Source organism: Lepisma saccharinum, chromosome 2, assembly GCF_977018435.1.
Source record: "Lepisma saccharinum chromosome 2, izLepSacc3.1, whole genome shotgun sequence".
Taxonomy (NCBI): Eukaryota; Metazoa; Arthropoda; class Insecta; order Zygentoma; family Lepismatidae; genus Lepisma; species Lepisma saccharinum.
The window spans coordinates 118,585,803-118,603,567 of NC_139230.1; the positions used below are offsets into that span (position 1 = coordinate 118,585,803).

The 17,765-nt window shown below is 41.5% G+C and overlaps 1 protein-coding gene across 1 annotated transcript in view; it reads left to right on the forward strand.

Moving 5' to 3' along the window:
• LOC145984479 (chymotrypsin-like protease CTRL-1) overlaps positions 1–17,765 on the forward strand; it is a 97,363-nt gene that overhangs the window by 39,493 nt on the left and 40,105 nt on the right. The window contains exons 2-3 of the mRNA XM_083118138.1: positions 459–534; positions 7,690–7,864. Of these exons, the coding sequence (XP_082974264.1) occupies positions 459–534; positions 7,690–7,864 (251 nt within the window). The remainder of the gene's footprint in view (positions 1–458; positions 535–7,689; positions 7,865–17,765) is intronic.

Below are 17,765 nucleotides of genomic sequence, written 5' to 3' on the forward strand. Positions count from 1 at the left end.
ATTTAAATAATGAGCGAAATCAGGTTACTTACCCATAAGACGAGTTATTTTTTCTCTAACTTTATTTGGTGAGGATATTTTCAGAGTTGAAGTTTACATTTGGCGTAATGTAATGGGTTGGTATTTATTTGTTCCAGGTGATCTAACATGGCTCTAACCCTCCAACAACAGATCGAAATTGTTGTTATAAGTTATAGGACAGGAGGGCCAAAGGGTTAAATGAAAAGCAAGGAAGGAGAAATGAAACACTTACCAGACTGTGGAAGAAATTCGAATTTTGGCAGACTCTAGCGCTGTATTTTCAGTAGTATATACCTACTTGTATATATATGGCAAATGTAAAATTTAATATTAAAATAGTTTGGTCTAATAAAGTACACACATATTGCATTTTCAGGTTTCATTTGGTTGTTCAATGGCAGCAAAACCGTATCTAAAAGTCAACTATTTATTTTCAGGCATTGGGAATTCTCCGCACTCCTGAGGCATTCCCTATGGAATTGGTAGAACTACCCACGAATCTTACAACTGGAGGTAAACAAAAAATCTGATTTTTAATAGTAAGAACATCTGAGGGATAACAAGTCATGTTTCTTCACATAATTAAATTACATCTCAGAATAAATACTCTGAAAATAATAGCAACGAATAAATATTTGGGGAAATTTACTTTTAGTAATTTGCCCAAAATACAGTGTGTCCGAGAAAAAATATACCAATAAAGAATTTAAATAACTCAACAATCGTTAACGATAGAAATGTCAAATAACGTTTATTTGGAAGAGGGAAGAAAGGATTTTTTTTACCACCAGAAGGGAATAAATCGTAACATAATCAAGCGCATGCGCGGCTTTGTTCGTGAGTAGTCTGTACAATGGCGCCGTTTACTGTTCGTCAGAAAGTTGAGTGCTGCTTTTGGTTTGCAGAATTGAAGTCTCCTGTAACAATGCAAAGAAGATTCCGGCAACAATATGGATAGGAAGCACCAGAACGTCATTACATTGTTAAATGGCATAAACAATTGCTGGAAACAGGGTTGTTGTTGAGGAAGACAGGTAGTGGCCGGAAGCGTGTGAGCGAGGATAAAGTGGTTGCAGTTCAGGAAGATTTCCAGAGAAGCCTGCGTAAATCTGTGAGACGTGCTAGTTCTCAACTTCAAATTCCACGTTCTGCTGTGCATGATATCGTACATAAAAGGTTAAGGCTTAGAGCCTACAAGTTACAGCTTGTTCAGAAACTAAAGTGCAGTGATAAACCCGCTAGGTTTGATTATGCTAGTGAAGTGCTATCAAGCATTGATGATGACAATGAATTCCTGACACGCGTAACATTTTCAGATGAGAAGACCTTCCACATTTCCGGAAAAGTGCATAGGCATAACTGTAGAATATGGGGTGAGCAGAATCCCCATGCAGTTGTTGAACATGAACGCGACAGCCCCAAGTTGAATGTGTGGTGTGGTTTGACACGAGATTCCGTAATTGGACCCTTTTTCTTTGAGGACGCTACAGTTACAGGTGCAAGTTACCTGCAAATGTTGCAACAGTATGCTGTACCTCGTATACCTCATGGGTACATTTTCCAGCAGGATGCCCCCCCACCGCATTATGCCCGTTGTGTTACTAACTTCCTTAATAACAATTTCGCTGATAATTGGATTGGGAGGGGTGGATCCATTAAATGGCCACCACGGTCACCAGACTTGACTCTTTTGGACTTTTTCCTTTGGGGTTATGTGAAGACTATGGTTTACCAAACACCTGTGCAAGACCTCAATGATCTCCGTGAAAGAATTATCAATGCATGTGGCTCCGTCACTCATCAAATGTTGAAGAACGCTTGGATGGAGGTTGAGTACCGCCTTGATGTTTGTCGCGCCACCAAAGTAGCACACATTGATATCTACTAAGGTGATTTTTTTCTTGTTCTTTGGTTAAAAAAAATTATATGATTTTCTCTTCCAAATAAACGTTATTTGACATTTCTGTCGTTAACGATTGATGAGTTATTTAAATTATTTATTGGTATATTTTTTCTCGGACACTCTGCACATATATTTTTTTTATGAAAACGTGGATTATGTTTAATTACACTAGTTGGTAAATTTTACTAAAGCTCTTTGAAAGGTTCCCCCAGGTACCCATTTATTTTAGGCTGGGTGAGCCCCAGAGCCTCTGTATGCTGGGACAAGACCGGAAAAATTCCGACCTTAGATCACCCACCCCCGGAATGGAACTCGGGTCTCCCAGGTGGCAGTCAAACGCCCTACCAACTTTATTTTTAATACATTCATTTACACATATCAATGCACGCTTATCTCATAGTACCGACTAGACCACCACAGTTCTAATCAATCATGAATTACTTATATATTTAAATATATTACTTTTAAAATTCATAAAAAGTTAATAATCCAATTTCCCACTGACATTAGATCTTAATAAGTAGGTTAACGTAACATTTTCACTTTGGAACTGGAAATAATTGAGGTATTTTTTGAACACATATTTCGTGTTTAGCTAAGGGTGTGATTTTAATAAGAATTTTGAAGTTCAGGAAAAATTGACTGCATTCTTATGCTTCAACGAGTGTAACGATACTTCTATTCAAGAATTAAAAGCTACTGTAGTGGTAATCGTGCCATGCTTCCTCAAATAAAATTATACGTGTGAAACATGTACGTTTTGGTTGACTTTCGTTTTCCAGGAGGGGAAGTGTTCCCCTCTTGCCCTCACAACATTTATGGTGGGGGGTATATATCGACTTAGAAAAAATACGCAAAGACATCCCCCATTTGTCTCATTGTTTTCATGTTGAAACATAAAAGCACCCCAGGCCCGTAGCCAAGGGGGCCATGCCCTCCTCCCTTCGAGCAATGAAATATTTTGATGCAAACCTACAAAAATAAAATGCATAATTTTTTAAGATTTTGCAAGAATTTAGATTTTTGTCTTGTATAAATGAATGGGTTGCCTCTGGAGAGAGGCAGACTCGAGAAATCTGCAGTCTACTATATTTAGTAATTTTAATTTTATAACCATTTATGCGAAGCTACTAAATGTTCTAGTTTGATCGGGACAGTTCACCATATTTACTCCCTGTTTTGACTTTTTTCGAACTGCAGTCTTGATGAGAAAATGTCCTCTAGTTGTGATAAATTCACATTCAGACATGTTTTTCATTATAAGGTTTGATTTGATGTTTTAAGTCCACTTTGTTCACAGTAAGACTAATCGGGACTGCACCTACAGTTTAAAGTGGGATCCGAACCACTATATGCCTCCACGCTGCCAATGCGCCATCGGGGAGGCCCTCTTCATTATAAGGAAAATTCCATAGCTTTGGTGGTCACATTCAGGTTACGAATTCTCATGGCGGAAGGGGGATCTCCCACATTCCCACCAACGATCTTGTTCTATCAAAATTTTCCCCCAATTAAAATTTTCCGAGGGTAAGAGTTTGTGTTATAACAACAAAGGTAAGCAATTAGTTTGGACTTCAAACATACTTTACTAATAATAACATCATAAACACATACAAAGAAGGAATATCATAGAATGATGTCAGCCTATGTGTGAATGTTGTATACATCTGTTGCTCCCTCTCTCTCTTTCTCTCTCTCTCTAGGGCTGATAATAGCATGGGATAAAAACTTACTTTTACAGTCATAGATACGATTTTAAATTTTTATCAAGTTGGACTAGTAAGAAATGGAGCCGTAGCTGCGAAGGTGGTTATCATTGTCACCCTAGGCCTCTGGAACATAGAAATTAGACCAACCTGTTATTTCTCCTCCGTTTCTCACTTCCTTTCGTCGGGAATAAAACATGGCATTTACATGTTAATTTAATAGGAAACTAATGCCTTCTTAAAGTTTCTCATTTTCTTTGTCCCTTCACCTAGTTATCTTTAATTTGCATTCGATTTTGCAGCTGTGAATAATAACACACACTGCTTCAATGAAGATGGTGTGGGATGCACAACCGACTGTCCTTTTATTAGCCACATTTATTGAATGCTAAGTATTCTTTTCATCGGATTCAGCGGAAAAGAGAAGTACATAAAATTTCTACAATGTCTAAGTATGCCAGCAGCTACATGAGGGTGCAAATTCGGTGCAGAGGGTGTGAAAATCATTCTCGTCCTGGGCGCTGAAATCTCTAGCTTCAATTCTGATAAGGAAATATTTCCTTTCGAGAGACCATTTATAGATTTACACCATTATTAAAACGTAACACAATAAATTTATGAAAATTTAATTATTGTTTTAATAAAAAGAAATAATTATGTAATATCTAACAGTTATTAAAAACATTTATATATATATAAATATATTTCATGACATATATACGTATATATATATATATATATATATATATATATATATATATATATATATATATATATATATATACAGGGTGTCATTTTAATGGCGCCCACGGACCACAGATTCGTGTAGATGACATCAAAACAAACAACTTTTCTCAGTAACATTTTTCACGTTGGTGCTTCAATTCGACGCTACAGCCGTTCAAAAAAGACCGTTTTGCCGCCTGGATGCTGGCAACCCAACACAACATTTGATCGTATCTGTGACGTCATTTCCTGCGGCGAAACAGCTCACGGTAGGGTTGCAAGGAACACACAAGTTTTGTGAAAAATGACAAACTACCAACCACATTATTAGCTGTAAAACGAAGCGAGAAATGCGTCCAGTAAACCGAACATCATCGCCTACCAGCCAGAAGATCAGCAGTCATCTCAGGGGAAGGGGGAAGTGAACCAACGATATGAGAAATGGTAAAAACGTATTCAAAATGAAGAGTCAATATCGGATTTTGTCTCAGCCTACATGTCAAATATCAACAACAATAACTTTTATTGTACTTACAACTTACATGTGGCTGTTTACGCCCAACTACATGTCAAATATTTGCAAATCTCGTTGCAAGGTTGATAGCTACAGGTTTGTGTCCAGATGCCTTGTGGTACTTTGTGGTGATAACGGAAGTATCTGAGGTTCACGTTGTTACATTCCGGCTAAAACACGTACAACCACAGTAACAATCTAATGATGAATCAGTAGCGAATATACTGCCCTGTTCAGAGTTGCAAACTATTACATGTGTATCCGGTGCGTAGATAAACACAGTCGTCGGAGAGTTTGTTTTACTACTATTTATATCCCTGTATTTTGAACCATTTTTGTCACTTGCCTCATAATGCCCTGAATATACATTATATTATGTGTTGCTTACCTTTGGAATTTTAAGTTCTTTCATTTCTATTTTGTCATCTGTTCAGTGTGTCACAGACAACTAGTATCAGAAGGACGAAGTGGATAGACTAAATTGTAGATGCCAACTTGCTAACTAGATTTGCAAATATTTGACATCTAAGTTGAGACAAAATTCGATATGACCATTTCCATTTGAATTCTATTTCCTTTCTACCATTTTTAGCATCATTTGTTTACATCCTGTTAGGTTGCAGAACGTGTTTTCTCGTTTTCTTTTACGGTACATAATGTGGCTGATTGTAGCTATGTCATTTTTCACAGAATATGTGTGTTCCTGGCAACCCTGTAACGCATCGCTTCACGACGGGATATGACGTCACAAATGCAATCAAATGATGTGTGTGGTTGCCAGCATTCAGGCGGCAAAACGGGCTTTTTTGAACAACTGTAGCGCCGAAACGACGCACCAACGAGAAAAATGTTACTGAGAAAAGTTGTTTGTTTTGATGTCCTCTATACGTTTCCGTGGTCCGTGGGCGCCATTAAAATGACACCCTGTAAATATATATATATATATATATATAACCAAGGTTTTGGGCTTCCTCCCCACAAAGAAATTCTGGGTACGGATCTGCAGCATCCCCCCTCAGCTAGCCTTAAAGTTCAAGTAAAACAAAAACTCTACTTCGAGCATCACTATATTGCACTAAAACTTATTCAAAAATATTTTTTATGGATGAATCTTCATCTCGCATGCATGCAAAGCTGAAACTGTCAGTTTGGTGAATGAACCGTCTTCGAAACAGTAAAATAAGCATTCAAGTTGATTTTTCCTAGCACAAAAGCAAGAAAACAAATACTAATTTCGCACTTAAAAAATAGCAGAAATGGTGCTATTAGATCAATGTGATAGTTTTCGAGACTTTCTCTAGTACTCAGTACCAATATGGGCCCTTGAATCTGCCAATATATTTGAAAACTGTAGTTCAAAATTAATAAAGCACAAGATTTCTCCACATATATATTTTCTAATGTTGAACAAAGATGTGTTGGATGAATGAAAAAAAAAAGTTACGTTCATGTGCTGCTTGATTAGGTGTTTAGGGTATTCAATTTATAAACTGACCAGACATACTGGAATATATTAGCAATATAAACACCAAAAGCTACAATTAGGTTCATTGTGAATATAATACGCAGATATAGGCAAAACAGTAAAAGCAGTTCTTCGCAGAACTATGGATTAAAACTAAATAGAATGAAATAATTTTCTCGAACCTGAATGTAATCTAATCCCTGGTTCTATGTACTTGAAAACAGCCACCCCTGGTAGTGTAGTGGTTCTCGTACTTGCTTTGCATTCAAGAGGTCTCGGGTATGATCCGCGATGGAGGTACTGTACATTTCACAGTGATTCGGATCCCATTTTAAAGTATAGATCTTCTTCCGATTAGATTATAAGAACGTAAAGTGGACAGTAAAAAATGTAAAAATCTAAATTTTGATTGTCTTTCATTTGGGAGGAATGACTATTCTCCTGACAGCTTTCGATTACGTTACCACTGACAATATAGATGGAGCTTTCTGGAACGAGATGTATATCACTTTGGATCAGGGGTGCCCATCCACCTCCCCCCCCAAAGTCGTTCATCAAAATCTCCCACAAAGAATTGTTCATCATAACCCCCCTCCCCCCACACACACGCAAATATAGTTTGGATAAACACGCAGTAATTGACTTTTGTTTGAATGTCGATAATTTTATTTAATTTTTAAAATAATAAATTTTCCAACTACGTAAGTTTAGACAACGAAAACTGACAACGTTTTACAATTATCCAGTCAGTCGTAGCACGGGAACACCACAAAAAACACCAAACATTGTTAACTACTGGCCGAGATGCCAACAATCGAAAGGCGTATGACATTCGAAACCTTTCACTGGAGTTGAAATTAAAAGATTAGAGAAAGAAAAAAGTACGGCTCACTTTTATGTTTTCTAACATAAAACGTACAAAACCGCTCAGGCTCACTGCCGTTGTTAGTGTACTGAACCTTATTCTTAACAGGTTGTCTCCTTGATTAACCTTGTATTAATGCGAAAATCTCTTGTCCCTCTCCCCTCCCGTCTTCCGAACCGATTCTACAGGCATAAGAGGTGGTGTTTCATTTCAACCCCATCGCCGCGATCACCCACAGGTAGGAGAAAAACTGTGCATAATAACCATAACTAAAAATCAATAACAAGTCAATCAAACGAAACGATTCCCCCCCATTTTTGTGTGAAGATATATAGAATTGGTAGCTAAACCACAAAATTTTGTCCCCCCCCCCCCAATAAAGTTCCATGACGCAGGCGCGTCCGGAATCTCCAGGGCACCCCTGCTTTGGATATATTCAGATTTTTTAATTCAATGGAATACCCATAACATAACTTTTCTTTCTGGCAGAGGAAGGTGGTTTAGGGCATTTAACCCGCATCGCCGGTGGACAACTGGCTTCCCGGGGGCAGTTCCCTTGGATGGCGAGGCTTTGGCACAGCACTGGCGGAGGGTGGTGGTCTCTGTGTGGGGCCAGCCTCATCAACCAGCAGTGGATCTTAACAGCAGCCCACTGTGTCCACGGGTAAGTTCTTCAACTCATATTCCATGAACAGGTGCATGCATGATTGATTATATTAGATAATAAAATTTAAAATACACTTGTAACAATTATAAAATAAGTAAAGCAAACAGCTACTTTAATTCTACTAAAAATTGATTGATTGATTGATTTTGTTTTTTTAAGTCCACTTTATGCACAGTAAGGCTAATCGGGAGTGGACCTACAGTTTAAAGTGTTATCCGAACCACTATGTGCCTCCACCGGGTATCGAACCCGGTACCTCTTTATTACAAGGCAACGACGCTACCACTACGCCATCGGGGAGGCCCCATTCTACTAAAATTGTTTAAAAAATTAACAATTTAGAAATTTTTAGTTTTCCTCAGTCGGCAATAATAAGAGCAAGCAGATTCTGGTGTTTCCGCTGGAGAGCGCAGACAGACTGCATGGCGAATTTAGGTAAAAATGGCAAAATCAAAAATGGCAAGCCGAAAAAATGGAAAAGGGAAAAAATGGCAACAGAAGAAATGGAGAGAATAAAAATGGCAAATACAATAAGTAGGGGTAGTGCCCGGACTCACCAACATTAAGTGAGGATCGAAAAAACCTCAAAAACTCACTTTCTCACGACGTTCTACGCCTCATTTATTGCGATTATGATGTTTGCAGCGAAGAAAACAGCACCAAAACATCAAAAAACTCACTTCAATTCACTGAAGTGAGCCGCAGTGTTGCAAAACCTACGAAAATTTCATCAAAACCTCAAAACCTTATTTTCTCTCCACGTTCCGCGCTTTTATTCGTTGCGCTGACACAGCGTGATGAGTAAATAATGCACTCTCTTATTCTTGAAGGATAAATGCACCTTATCGTAATTTTCCAACTCCGGGACGAAATGTTTGTATATCGTGACCTTTGCAAACCTCATTTGGGGAACGATGTGCCACACACACACACGCGCGCGCGCGCTTGTATTGTGACTATTTTCTCTCCACGTTCCGCGATTTTATTCGTTGCGCTGACACAGCGTGAGGAGTAAATAATGTACTCTCTCTCATTCTTGAAGGATGAATGCACCTTATCGTAATTTTCCAAGTCCCGGTCAAATGTTTGTATATCGTGACCTTTGTAAACCTCATTTGGGGTTCAAAAATACCTCAAAAACTTATTTTTTCTCCACGTTCCGCGCTTTTATTTGTTGCGCTGACACAGCGTGATGAGTAAATAATGTACTCTCTCTCATCCTCGAAGGATGAATGCATCTTTTCGTAATTTTCCAAGTCCGGGGCCAAATGTTTGTATATCGTAACCTTTACAAACCTCATTTGGGGAACGATGTGCCACACACACACACGCGCGCGCGCTTGTAACGACAATTTTGTTCCCTCTCTCTCTGCGTGTGCTATCAACGCTAACACAATGACACAAATTCAACAAATAGGTAGGCCACGATCTTCCTCCTAAATCGCATTACATACATGTGGAAAAAAAAAAAAATTACCTATCATTACAAAAAAAAAACTTTGACCGTATTCTTAAATAACTAACAAGGACAATGAATCTTTTTGGCTTCCGTAAACAGATCAACATGGAGACTGCACCGCCAAATTTCAATAACCTCTTACCTTCCGTGTTATCTAAACTCAATGGTTTACTGATCGTTCACCTTAACAGCATATGGACGAAATTGGATGATGATGTGGGCAAGATGTTTTATGTTTTTAATAACAATTTACATTTCTACGAAATTCCGATCGACGGGAAACTTCAAATCACCGTGAATCCGGAAAACGCAGGCGAACTCAAAATTTCTACCGGCAAGAATATTTTTCGAATTAAGCACGACAAGATGCGTTCTAACATTACGTACGATGTTTCTTCAGGAGATTATTTTTACATGGAACTCCTCGGAGATTATGACAAACTTATTCCTCTCTTCGTAGAATTACGAATCGTCTATCCTATTATAAATAACCGTTAACCAAAAATGCCTAACGACATTTTCGGCAACACCAAGCATGTAGACCATGCAGAAGAGATTCTCATGTTGGACATTCGAGTTAAGAAGTTGAGGAGCGATTTGATTGCTTTGCAGGAGACCTTAAACAAAAGTTTAGAGTCGGAAATCGCTACGCTCCAAACGCAATGTCTCGACCCCATTCTGAAAATCGATTCCGAACTGAAGACGCTGATAAAAAATTATGTCGACGTACCTTCTTACGACAACGTTCAAAATATACAGTTGAGCGTGGATTCGCTTCAAAATGATTTGGCCAAATTACAGCAATTTCAATTGAAAAATGATGATTTGGAAAAATTGAAACTCGAAATCGAAGAACGAACTTCCGCAATAGAAAAGAATTTCTCTGAACTTCAAACCGTCGTGAAAGATATTGATGTAGAACGCTTGCATGTCGTCGTTTCCAAATTACAAGAAGAATTCACCGGCACGTTGGAAGAAATTAAATCCAAGTTGCAGACTTTGGAAGATACCATGACGAACCTACCATCGTCAGACGAACTGCAGGTCATCGGTAAAAGCGTCGCGAACATAAAAATTCAATTGGAGGCGTATCGAGATTTCGAACACATTCAAACCACCATCGCTACGCTTCAGGCGTCCTTGGAATTGATCAACGAAGAAATTAAAAATATTCACGCTGAAGCGAGAGCGTTGACGAGCATTCAAGACACGTTGAGCACGGTTCAGCAGAAGATCGAATATTTAGAAAATTTGAACGTCGAAACGAATCTCGCTCATTTTCATCGACAACATACAGGGTGACTTGGAATCGTTACGGACGAGCGTGCCTTCGAGCGAAGATTTGGAAAAATTAAAAACGGCGGTGACGGCACTATCCGATTCGAGCGACATCAAAAGTTCATTGAGCGATCTCGAGAGTAGGGTGGCCAATCTCACCACCTCCAAAGAATTGCACGCTTTGAAAAGAAACATATCTCGAATGCTGAAACGACTAGAAACGGAAACGGCGAACGTGGAACAGATTCGAGACGAAATTAGTTCGCTGGTGTCGACGCTGCCCACTTCGCAGAGCGTCACCGACCTTCACACACAGTTTACAGAGATGCGAAGCATCGTGAACGATCTTACCGAGAAGAGCTCGAAATTGAATCAAGTCGAGAATCTTCAGAACATTATCGTCAACATCAGAGATCAAGTTGGAGTGCTGGAATCCACGCAGGAATCGACGCTGGCCTCTTTCGGTGCCAAGTTGCAAGAACTCAACGAAAACTACAAGCAGTTGAACGTGGAAGTGAAAATCAAACCGTCGTTTCCTACCGTAACGGATACCATAATCGAGCATTTGCTGCCCATCGAAAATAAACTTGGACAAGTTCACAGTAATCTCGTCACCTTCGACACTAAATTCGCCAAATTGTTCACCTTGCAAGCCATCGAAATCAACAGCGTTCCCAATCAACAGAGAATCTCCACGTTCGTCGAAGGTAACAAACTGTACATGTTGCATCCTTATCATCCGTACTACAAGTTTCTCCTCGATGGGACAATTCAGATAAACGAATTTTCGTACTGGTCTCACGGCAGAAAAGCTAGCGTTCCCACCATGACCTTAATATCGAATCGTGGTGTCCAGAAAGCTGGAAACATTCCTCTGGCACGTTGGAACGAAACGCGCAACATATATGAAATACACGAAGACGAAGATCTCACCGTTTTCGACGTGAGTGCGGGCGATAAGCTGATCATTCAAAACACGAGCGAGGTGCCACCCTCTTTGAATCCCATCACACTGGTGCTTCTCTTGAAACGTAATCTCTAAACAAAAAAATGTCTAGGCAAGCCATCGTCGAAGAATTGCATAAACCTGCACGCCGCAACTACGAACGTTTGGCTGTGGTAACCAAGGGCATCGACGACCTCTGGGAAAGCGACCTCGTGGAGATGAGTAGCGGCAATTTGAAAAACGTACATAAATGGAACAAGGGCAACAAGTACCTCCTCACCGTCATAGACACATTTTCGAAATTCGCATGGGCTCTACCTTTGAAGGCGAAAACGGGATCGTGCGTCACGGAAGCATTCAAATTAATTTTTCGCGAAAGCGGCGGCAGACGACCTCGGTTTCTGCACACGGACAACGGTAAAGAATTTTACAACGCCGTATTCCAAAATTTTATTCAAAAACATGGCATTCGACATTATTCGACCTTCAGTCACATCAAAGCCAGCATCGTGGAAAGATTCAATCGAACCTTGAAAACACACATGTGGAAACGATTCACGCTTCGGGGAAATTACAAATGGGTCGACATCCTGCCGGAACTCGTCGACACCTATAATGATACGGTACACAGAACGATAGGCATGAAGCCAGCTGACGTTACGAAATCTGACGAGCAGCGTTTAATTTCTACAGTTTACTGTCCAAAGTACACACCCACGACAAAAAAAGCTAAATACAAAATTGGACACCGGGTGAGGATCAGCAAATTCAAACGCACATTCGAGAAGGGATTCACAAAAAATTGGAGCACGGAACTCTTTACGGTGGTTCGAGTTTTACCCGGAAACCGACACACGTATATAATAAAAGATAGTAGCGGCGAGATTTTGAAAGGAAGATTTTACGAAGAGGAACTCTCTAAAACGAAACACCCCGACACGTACCTCATCGAGAAAGTATTGCGTAGGAAAGGTGACAAACTGTTTGTCAAATGGCTGGGACTTCCGGAAAAGAGTTGGATCGACGCGAACGAAGTGATCTTGTGAGTACGTGGAACGTGGTGAAGCGTCTACCGGATCCGGAAAGTCAAACGAAGAAAAAGAGCGGTGAGTTGCTTCCCGACAGCATCCGCTGTCTGATCGTAGGTCCTTCGGGGTGTGGGAAAACGACACTGCTCGTGGACAATTTTCTCCTCGCACCGAATTGGTTAGATTGGAAGAACAGGCACCTGTACGTGTTCTCGAAAAGTTTGGAGCAATCCAAATACCAGCAACTGATGAAACTGTACGATGGTCTGGACATTGCAACGTTCGCATCGGAAATAAAACCACTCGACGATTGTCGTGAAAATTCAGTCGTTGTGTTCGACGACGCCATCCAGGAAAATCAAAATGAAATTCGCAACTTTTTCACGCAAGGTCGTCACAAAGGAATGGATTGCTTCAACCTAGCTCAAACGTTTTCCAAAATTCCAAAACAGTTAGTACGCGACAACGCTAATTTCATATGTTTGTTTCGTCAAGATCACACCAACCTCAAGCACGCGTACGATGACTACGTAGGCGGAGACATGAACTACAATCAATTTTCGGAACGCTGCTGCTCTACTTGCTGGAACGGTGACGATTTCGGATTCGCGACGATCGACATGACGAGGAAACCCAACGACGGAAAATACAGAAACAAAATCAACGACTTTCTAAACGTTGCAACGTTGTGAGAAACGACGTATATAAATAACGTCATGACGAAACGAAAAATCGAGGACGAAAATCTCAAGCTTCGCGATTACCTCGCGAAACGCTTCAAAGGTTGGAAATCCGAGAATCGCGGATTCTACGAAGAGAAGAAACGTCAGGATCAACCTGTGATCGATGCCATCAGCGGTCTAGGTAAAGAAATTAAAAGTGTCACGGAACAAAATAAAAATTTGATCAACGAACTAGTACCGCTCGCAGCTAAAAGTTACGCCGTACCCACGCCCATTTCGAGCATTCCTTCGACGCCGTTCGAACTGAAGGATGCACCGGCACGACGTCGAGCTATAGGTAGCACGTCGTCGTCTTCGGATAAAATCGAGTTGGGACCTTTGGCACGAGACTACCTGAGTACGGGGAAATTCGACAAGGATGAAGTGTTCGGATTGTATCCCAGCATGGAAACCAACGAAGGCGGTGGTGTGGTGTGGAAGATTGGGAAATCGAAGGTGACCTTCGAAGGCAACGACATTAAAGTTAATTTAGGCGACAAGGATAGTTGGACCAGGTATCCGGGTACGGTGGGACTGTGGGAACTCGTTGCCAAAAAGCAGCCGAAAGATTACACCGACGAAGATTACCAAAGTTACAAGGAAATTCTGATCATGACGGATGCCTTGTACCAGAACAACGACGCCTCGCAGAATAGGGTGAAATCGAGCACCGGCGAGAAGTACAGGAATCTCATCAAACCGATTTGGAACCAGGTCAAAACAGGCAGCGGCGTCAAACGCTACAACACGCTACCCAAAGAATTCGTTTGGGTGGACGACGTTAGGAAACTCGTGGACCGATTGTTGGTGATAGCCGGCGAAGAGAATGCAGGCAACCGTAATTTCTACAACGAGAAGGTTGGCATCGTGGACATGATCAGCACGAAACTTTCCAACTTCATCGTGAACGACGACAAGGGCATAGGTTACCTGATCAAAATCATCAACACGCTGCCTCCGAGATTCTGGAACGTGGCCGAGGGAAAAGGACTCGTGAACCACATGATCAACAAGTTACCTTTCGAGATGCATCTACCTGGCTACCAGTACTGCGGACCGGGTACCAAACTCGAGAAAAGATTGGAGAGAGGAGACAAGGGTGTGAATCCGTTGGACGCGGCATGCAAAGATCACGACATCGCCTACAACACCACGCAGACGGATCTGGATGCACGTCACGAAGCAGACAAAAAATTGGAACATGCAGCTTTCGAAAGGTTCGTGAGCAGAGACGCATCGTTGGGTGAACGGGTCGCCGCACTGGGTACCACCATCGCCATGAACACAAAACAAAAATTGGGGTGGGGTATATAAATAACATCCAGTAAAAAAAACAACATGGCTTGCATAACTGATTTGCCGCACGAACTACTATCTAAAATATTCAAAAAGGTAGTTAACGGAGATGTTAATAAACTTGTGATCATAGCTAAAACGACGCCGGCATTTCACATGGGATGCGAAATAGTTCTCAAGGACCATCTTCGGGAGATCAGCGGCCTGAGGCGCGGTGATCTCAACATTATGCTTTCGGCTGCAGGGGAAAAATTAAACGATAGGTTAGATGAATTGCACGAGGCAAGGCAGGGAAGAAGACGGTACACAGTAGATTGGCGCAAGTCTAAGCAGGAGACGGAAGATATCATTACGTACATCATCGCGTTTTCCGAAGCACGGACTTTCTTCCTCTGTTAAAAAAATAATAATATATATACGTGTCAAAAAAACTTGATATATAAATAACACACATCCTAAAAAAATAATCTTCGGTATATATAAATAACACACATAGTGAAAAAACAATTAAATTTCTCTCTAACACTCTGAAATTTTTCTCTTCGATATGACGACTGAAAAAATGAGTGATCTCCAAGCATTAAAACAAATGCTAAATTTGTCAGTCGAGTATGTAAAAATTCAGGAATTGGAAGTCGACAAACCTTACACGATAACTTCCGGTTCAATCGTTTCTACCCAGTATGGTCCCAAGGTACGCCTGTTGCTCAACGCACAATACAGTCTATTTTTACCAGATCGATACGCTAACATGTTATCCGACGAGAAGCTATCTATTTTAATCGAGAACAAAACTCGAATCGTGTACAAGGGGACAAAGGAACTTCTTGGCAAGAAAACGAAGCACGTAATAGAATTTGTGTAACGACTGCGAGGCCGTGAAAAAAAATCTCGGAACATTTATATATAAATAACATACCGTAAAAAACTACACGAGAAAAAATCTCAGAATATATATATAAATAACATACCGTAAAAATAACACATAGAGCATCAACATGAAGCCCAAGGGTGTCGTGTACCAGATACCATACTCCAATCTTAAAAATCTAGGTGCCCTCGATGGGTTACTCACCAAGAAACAACGCGAGAAGAAACGTTCTTGCTTGAGCAAAGGACACGAAATGAAATTACTTCTCAGCACACCCCAATTGAGACGCTTGCAGCGTTCGCGGAAACAGCAAAAGGTCGGAGGTTTCATATTCAGCATCCCGGCCATCCTGGCAGCATTGGGGGCTGTTGGAAGTTTGGCTGGCGGAAGTGCCGCCATCGCGAAAACCGTCATCGACTCGAAGAAGAACAAAGCGGAATTGGAAGAACAGAAACGTCACAACCTGGCCATGGAGAAGAAATGGGGCAAGGGCGTGATGAAAAAGTTTAAAAAAAGAAACAACAGCACTCACCAACCGAGACATTGAATCTCTTATCGGACCGTTACAAATCAAACACTTCAGAGGAGTTTTCATGTCCGACTAGTTACCTTCAAGCGTTAAAAGAAGAGAATGCGGAGTAGTCAACTTGGACGGTCAAGAAAATCCAGGCACGCATTGGATATGTTACCACAAAAATAATGATAAAGCATTTGTTTTCGATTCTTTCGGAGGTGTTCCACCTACAAATTTAATTCATTATCTGAAAACGAACAAAACCTCTATATACTACAACGACGAACGCATTCAAAATTTCGGAGACGTGAACTGCGGTCATCTCTGCCTCTCCGTACTCGCGTTTCTCTCTAAAATAAATAACCCTACGATCGAGGATTTCCAGAAAGCATTGTGGAACCTCAAACAGCATCACTAGGATGGGCGTGTTCCATTTCACGAGCGAATCTTCAATCTTGAAACTCACGCTGCACGACGACATCGTCTATCCTAAATCCGTGGCTCTGCGTGCATTCTACAGCATGTACCTCATACCTAACGTCACGCAGCACAAGAACAAAATTAGCGTCGGAAGCGAACACATCGTCGTCACGCCAGGCCAATACAATCTTTCCACTTTGCAAGCTCAATTACCCAAAGGCACATACCTTTCTCAAAATTCGGTCACGCACAGAGTGGAAATCCTATCCGCGACGGAGACCGTGGACCTGGGCACCATGGGAGAACTTTTAGGTTTCGAAAACAACCACGCAAAACTCGAAGCTGGCATCAAGCACACGGCAACCAACATTCCTAAATTCTTGGCCATAGAGACTCTGAACGTACACTGCAACGTGGCGGAAGGTATGATCACGAAATCTTCGGACGGATTATTAGGAAGTCACAAGCAGACGGGAATCATAGCCACTTTCAAACCAAGTTCCGAGTTCATGGAACCGATCATCTACACGCCCTCTTCGCCGATCTATTTTCCAGTATGTCGCAACCGCATAGACGACATAGAGTTGGTGGTGACGAACGAGAAAGGAGACGTGGTGGATTTCGCAGGTGCCACTACGACGGCCATCGTGGAGATCAACGTATAATAAATAACCATACATGTAAAATGGAGCAAATCGAAAGTTACGAATTGCAATATTTCCCTCCCAACCGTCGCACGTTCGCCAATCTCAACGAAGCGAACAGGGAGATCGAATACGACGTGGACGTAGGCGACGGGTTTGTTCATCCTCACAGAGCGGACCTCTACCTTCAATTCGACGTGGTGAAGAAGGAAAGCGGAGACGCGTTTCCCGCAGCAGCAAACTTGATACTCGTGGACAACTTCGTGCCTCACCTGTTCTCGCAGGTGGAGGTGAGGAAACACAACACCGTCATCGACAGAATAGATTATCCAGGCATCACGTCGACGGCAGTTGGAACGTTGAAATTATCCAAAACGGACGCAGCGTACTACCAGGCCGGGGGATTCGAAGCCGGGACCAAAATATCGACGAGAAGTCACACGGTGCTCTTTCCCATGCGTCTGCTGCCTGGTTTCTTCTCGGACTACAAGGAGATCATGTGGAAGGGAGGATTGCGCGTCACCTTTCGAAGAGCGGCCAACGACAACGACGCACTGATGCGATACGCTACTTTGGGTCCGGACGGCACCACACCGCTGCCCAACACTTTACCCGAAGCGGCCAAGTGCGTCATCCGGAGCATGGAATTGAGAATGCCGGTGGTGGAATACGAAACGAACTACGCCCTCAAGTACAAAGCGGAGATCTTGAAGAGTCCGC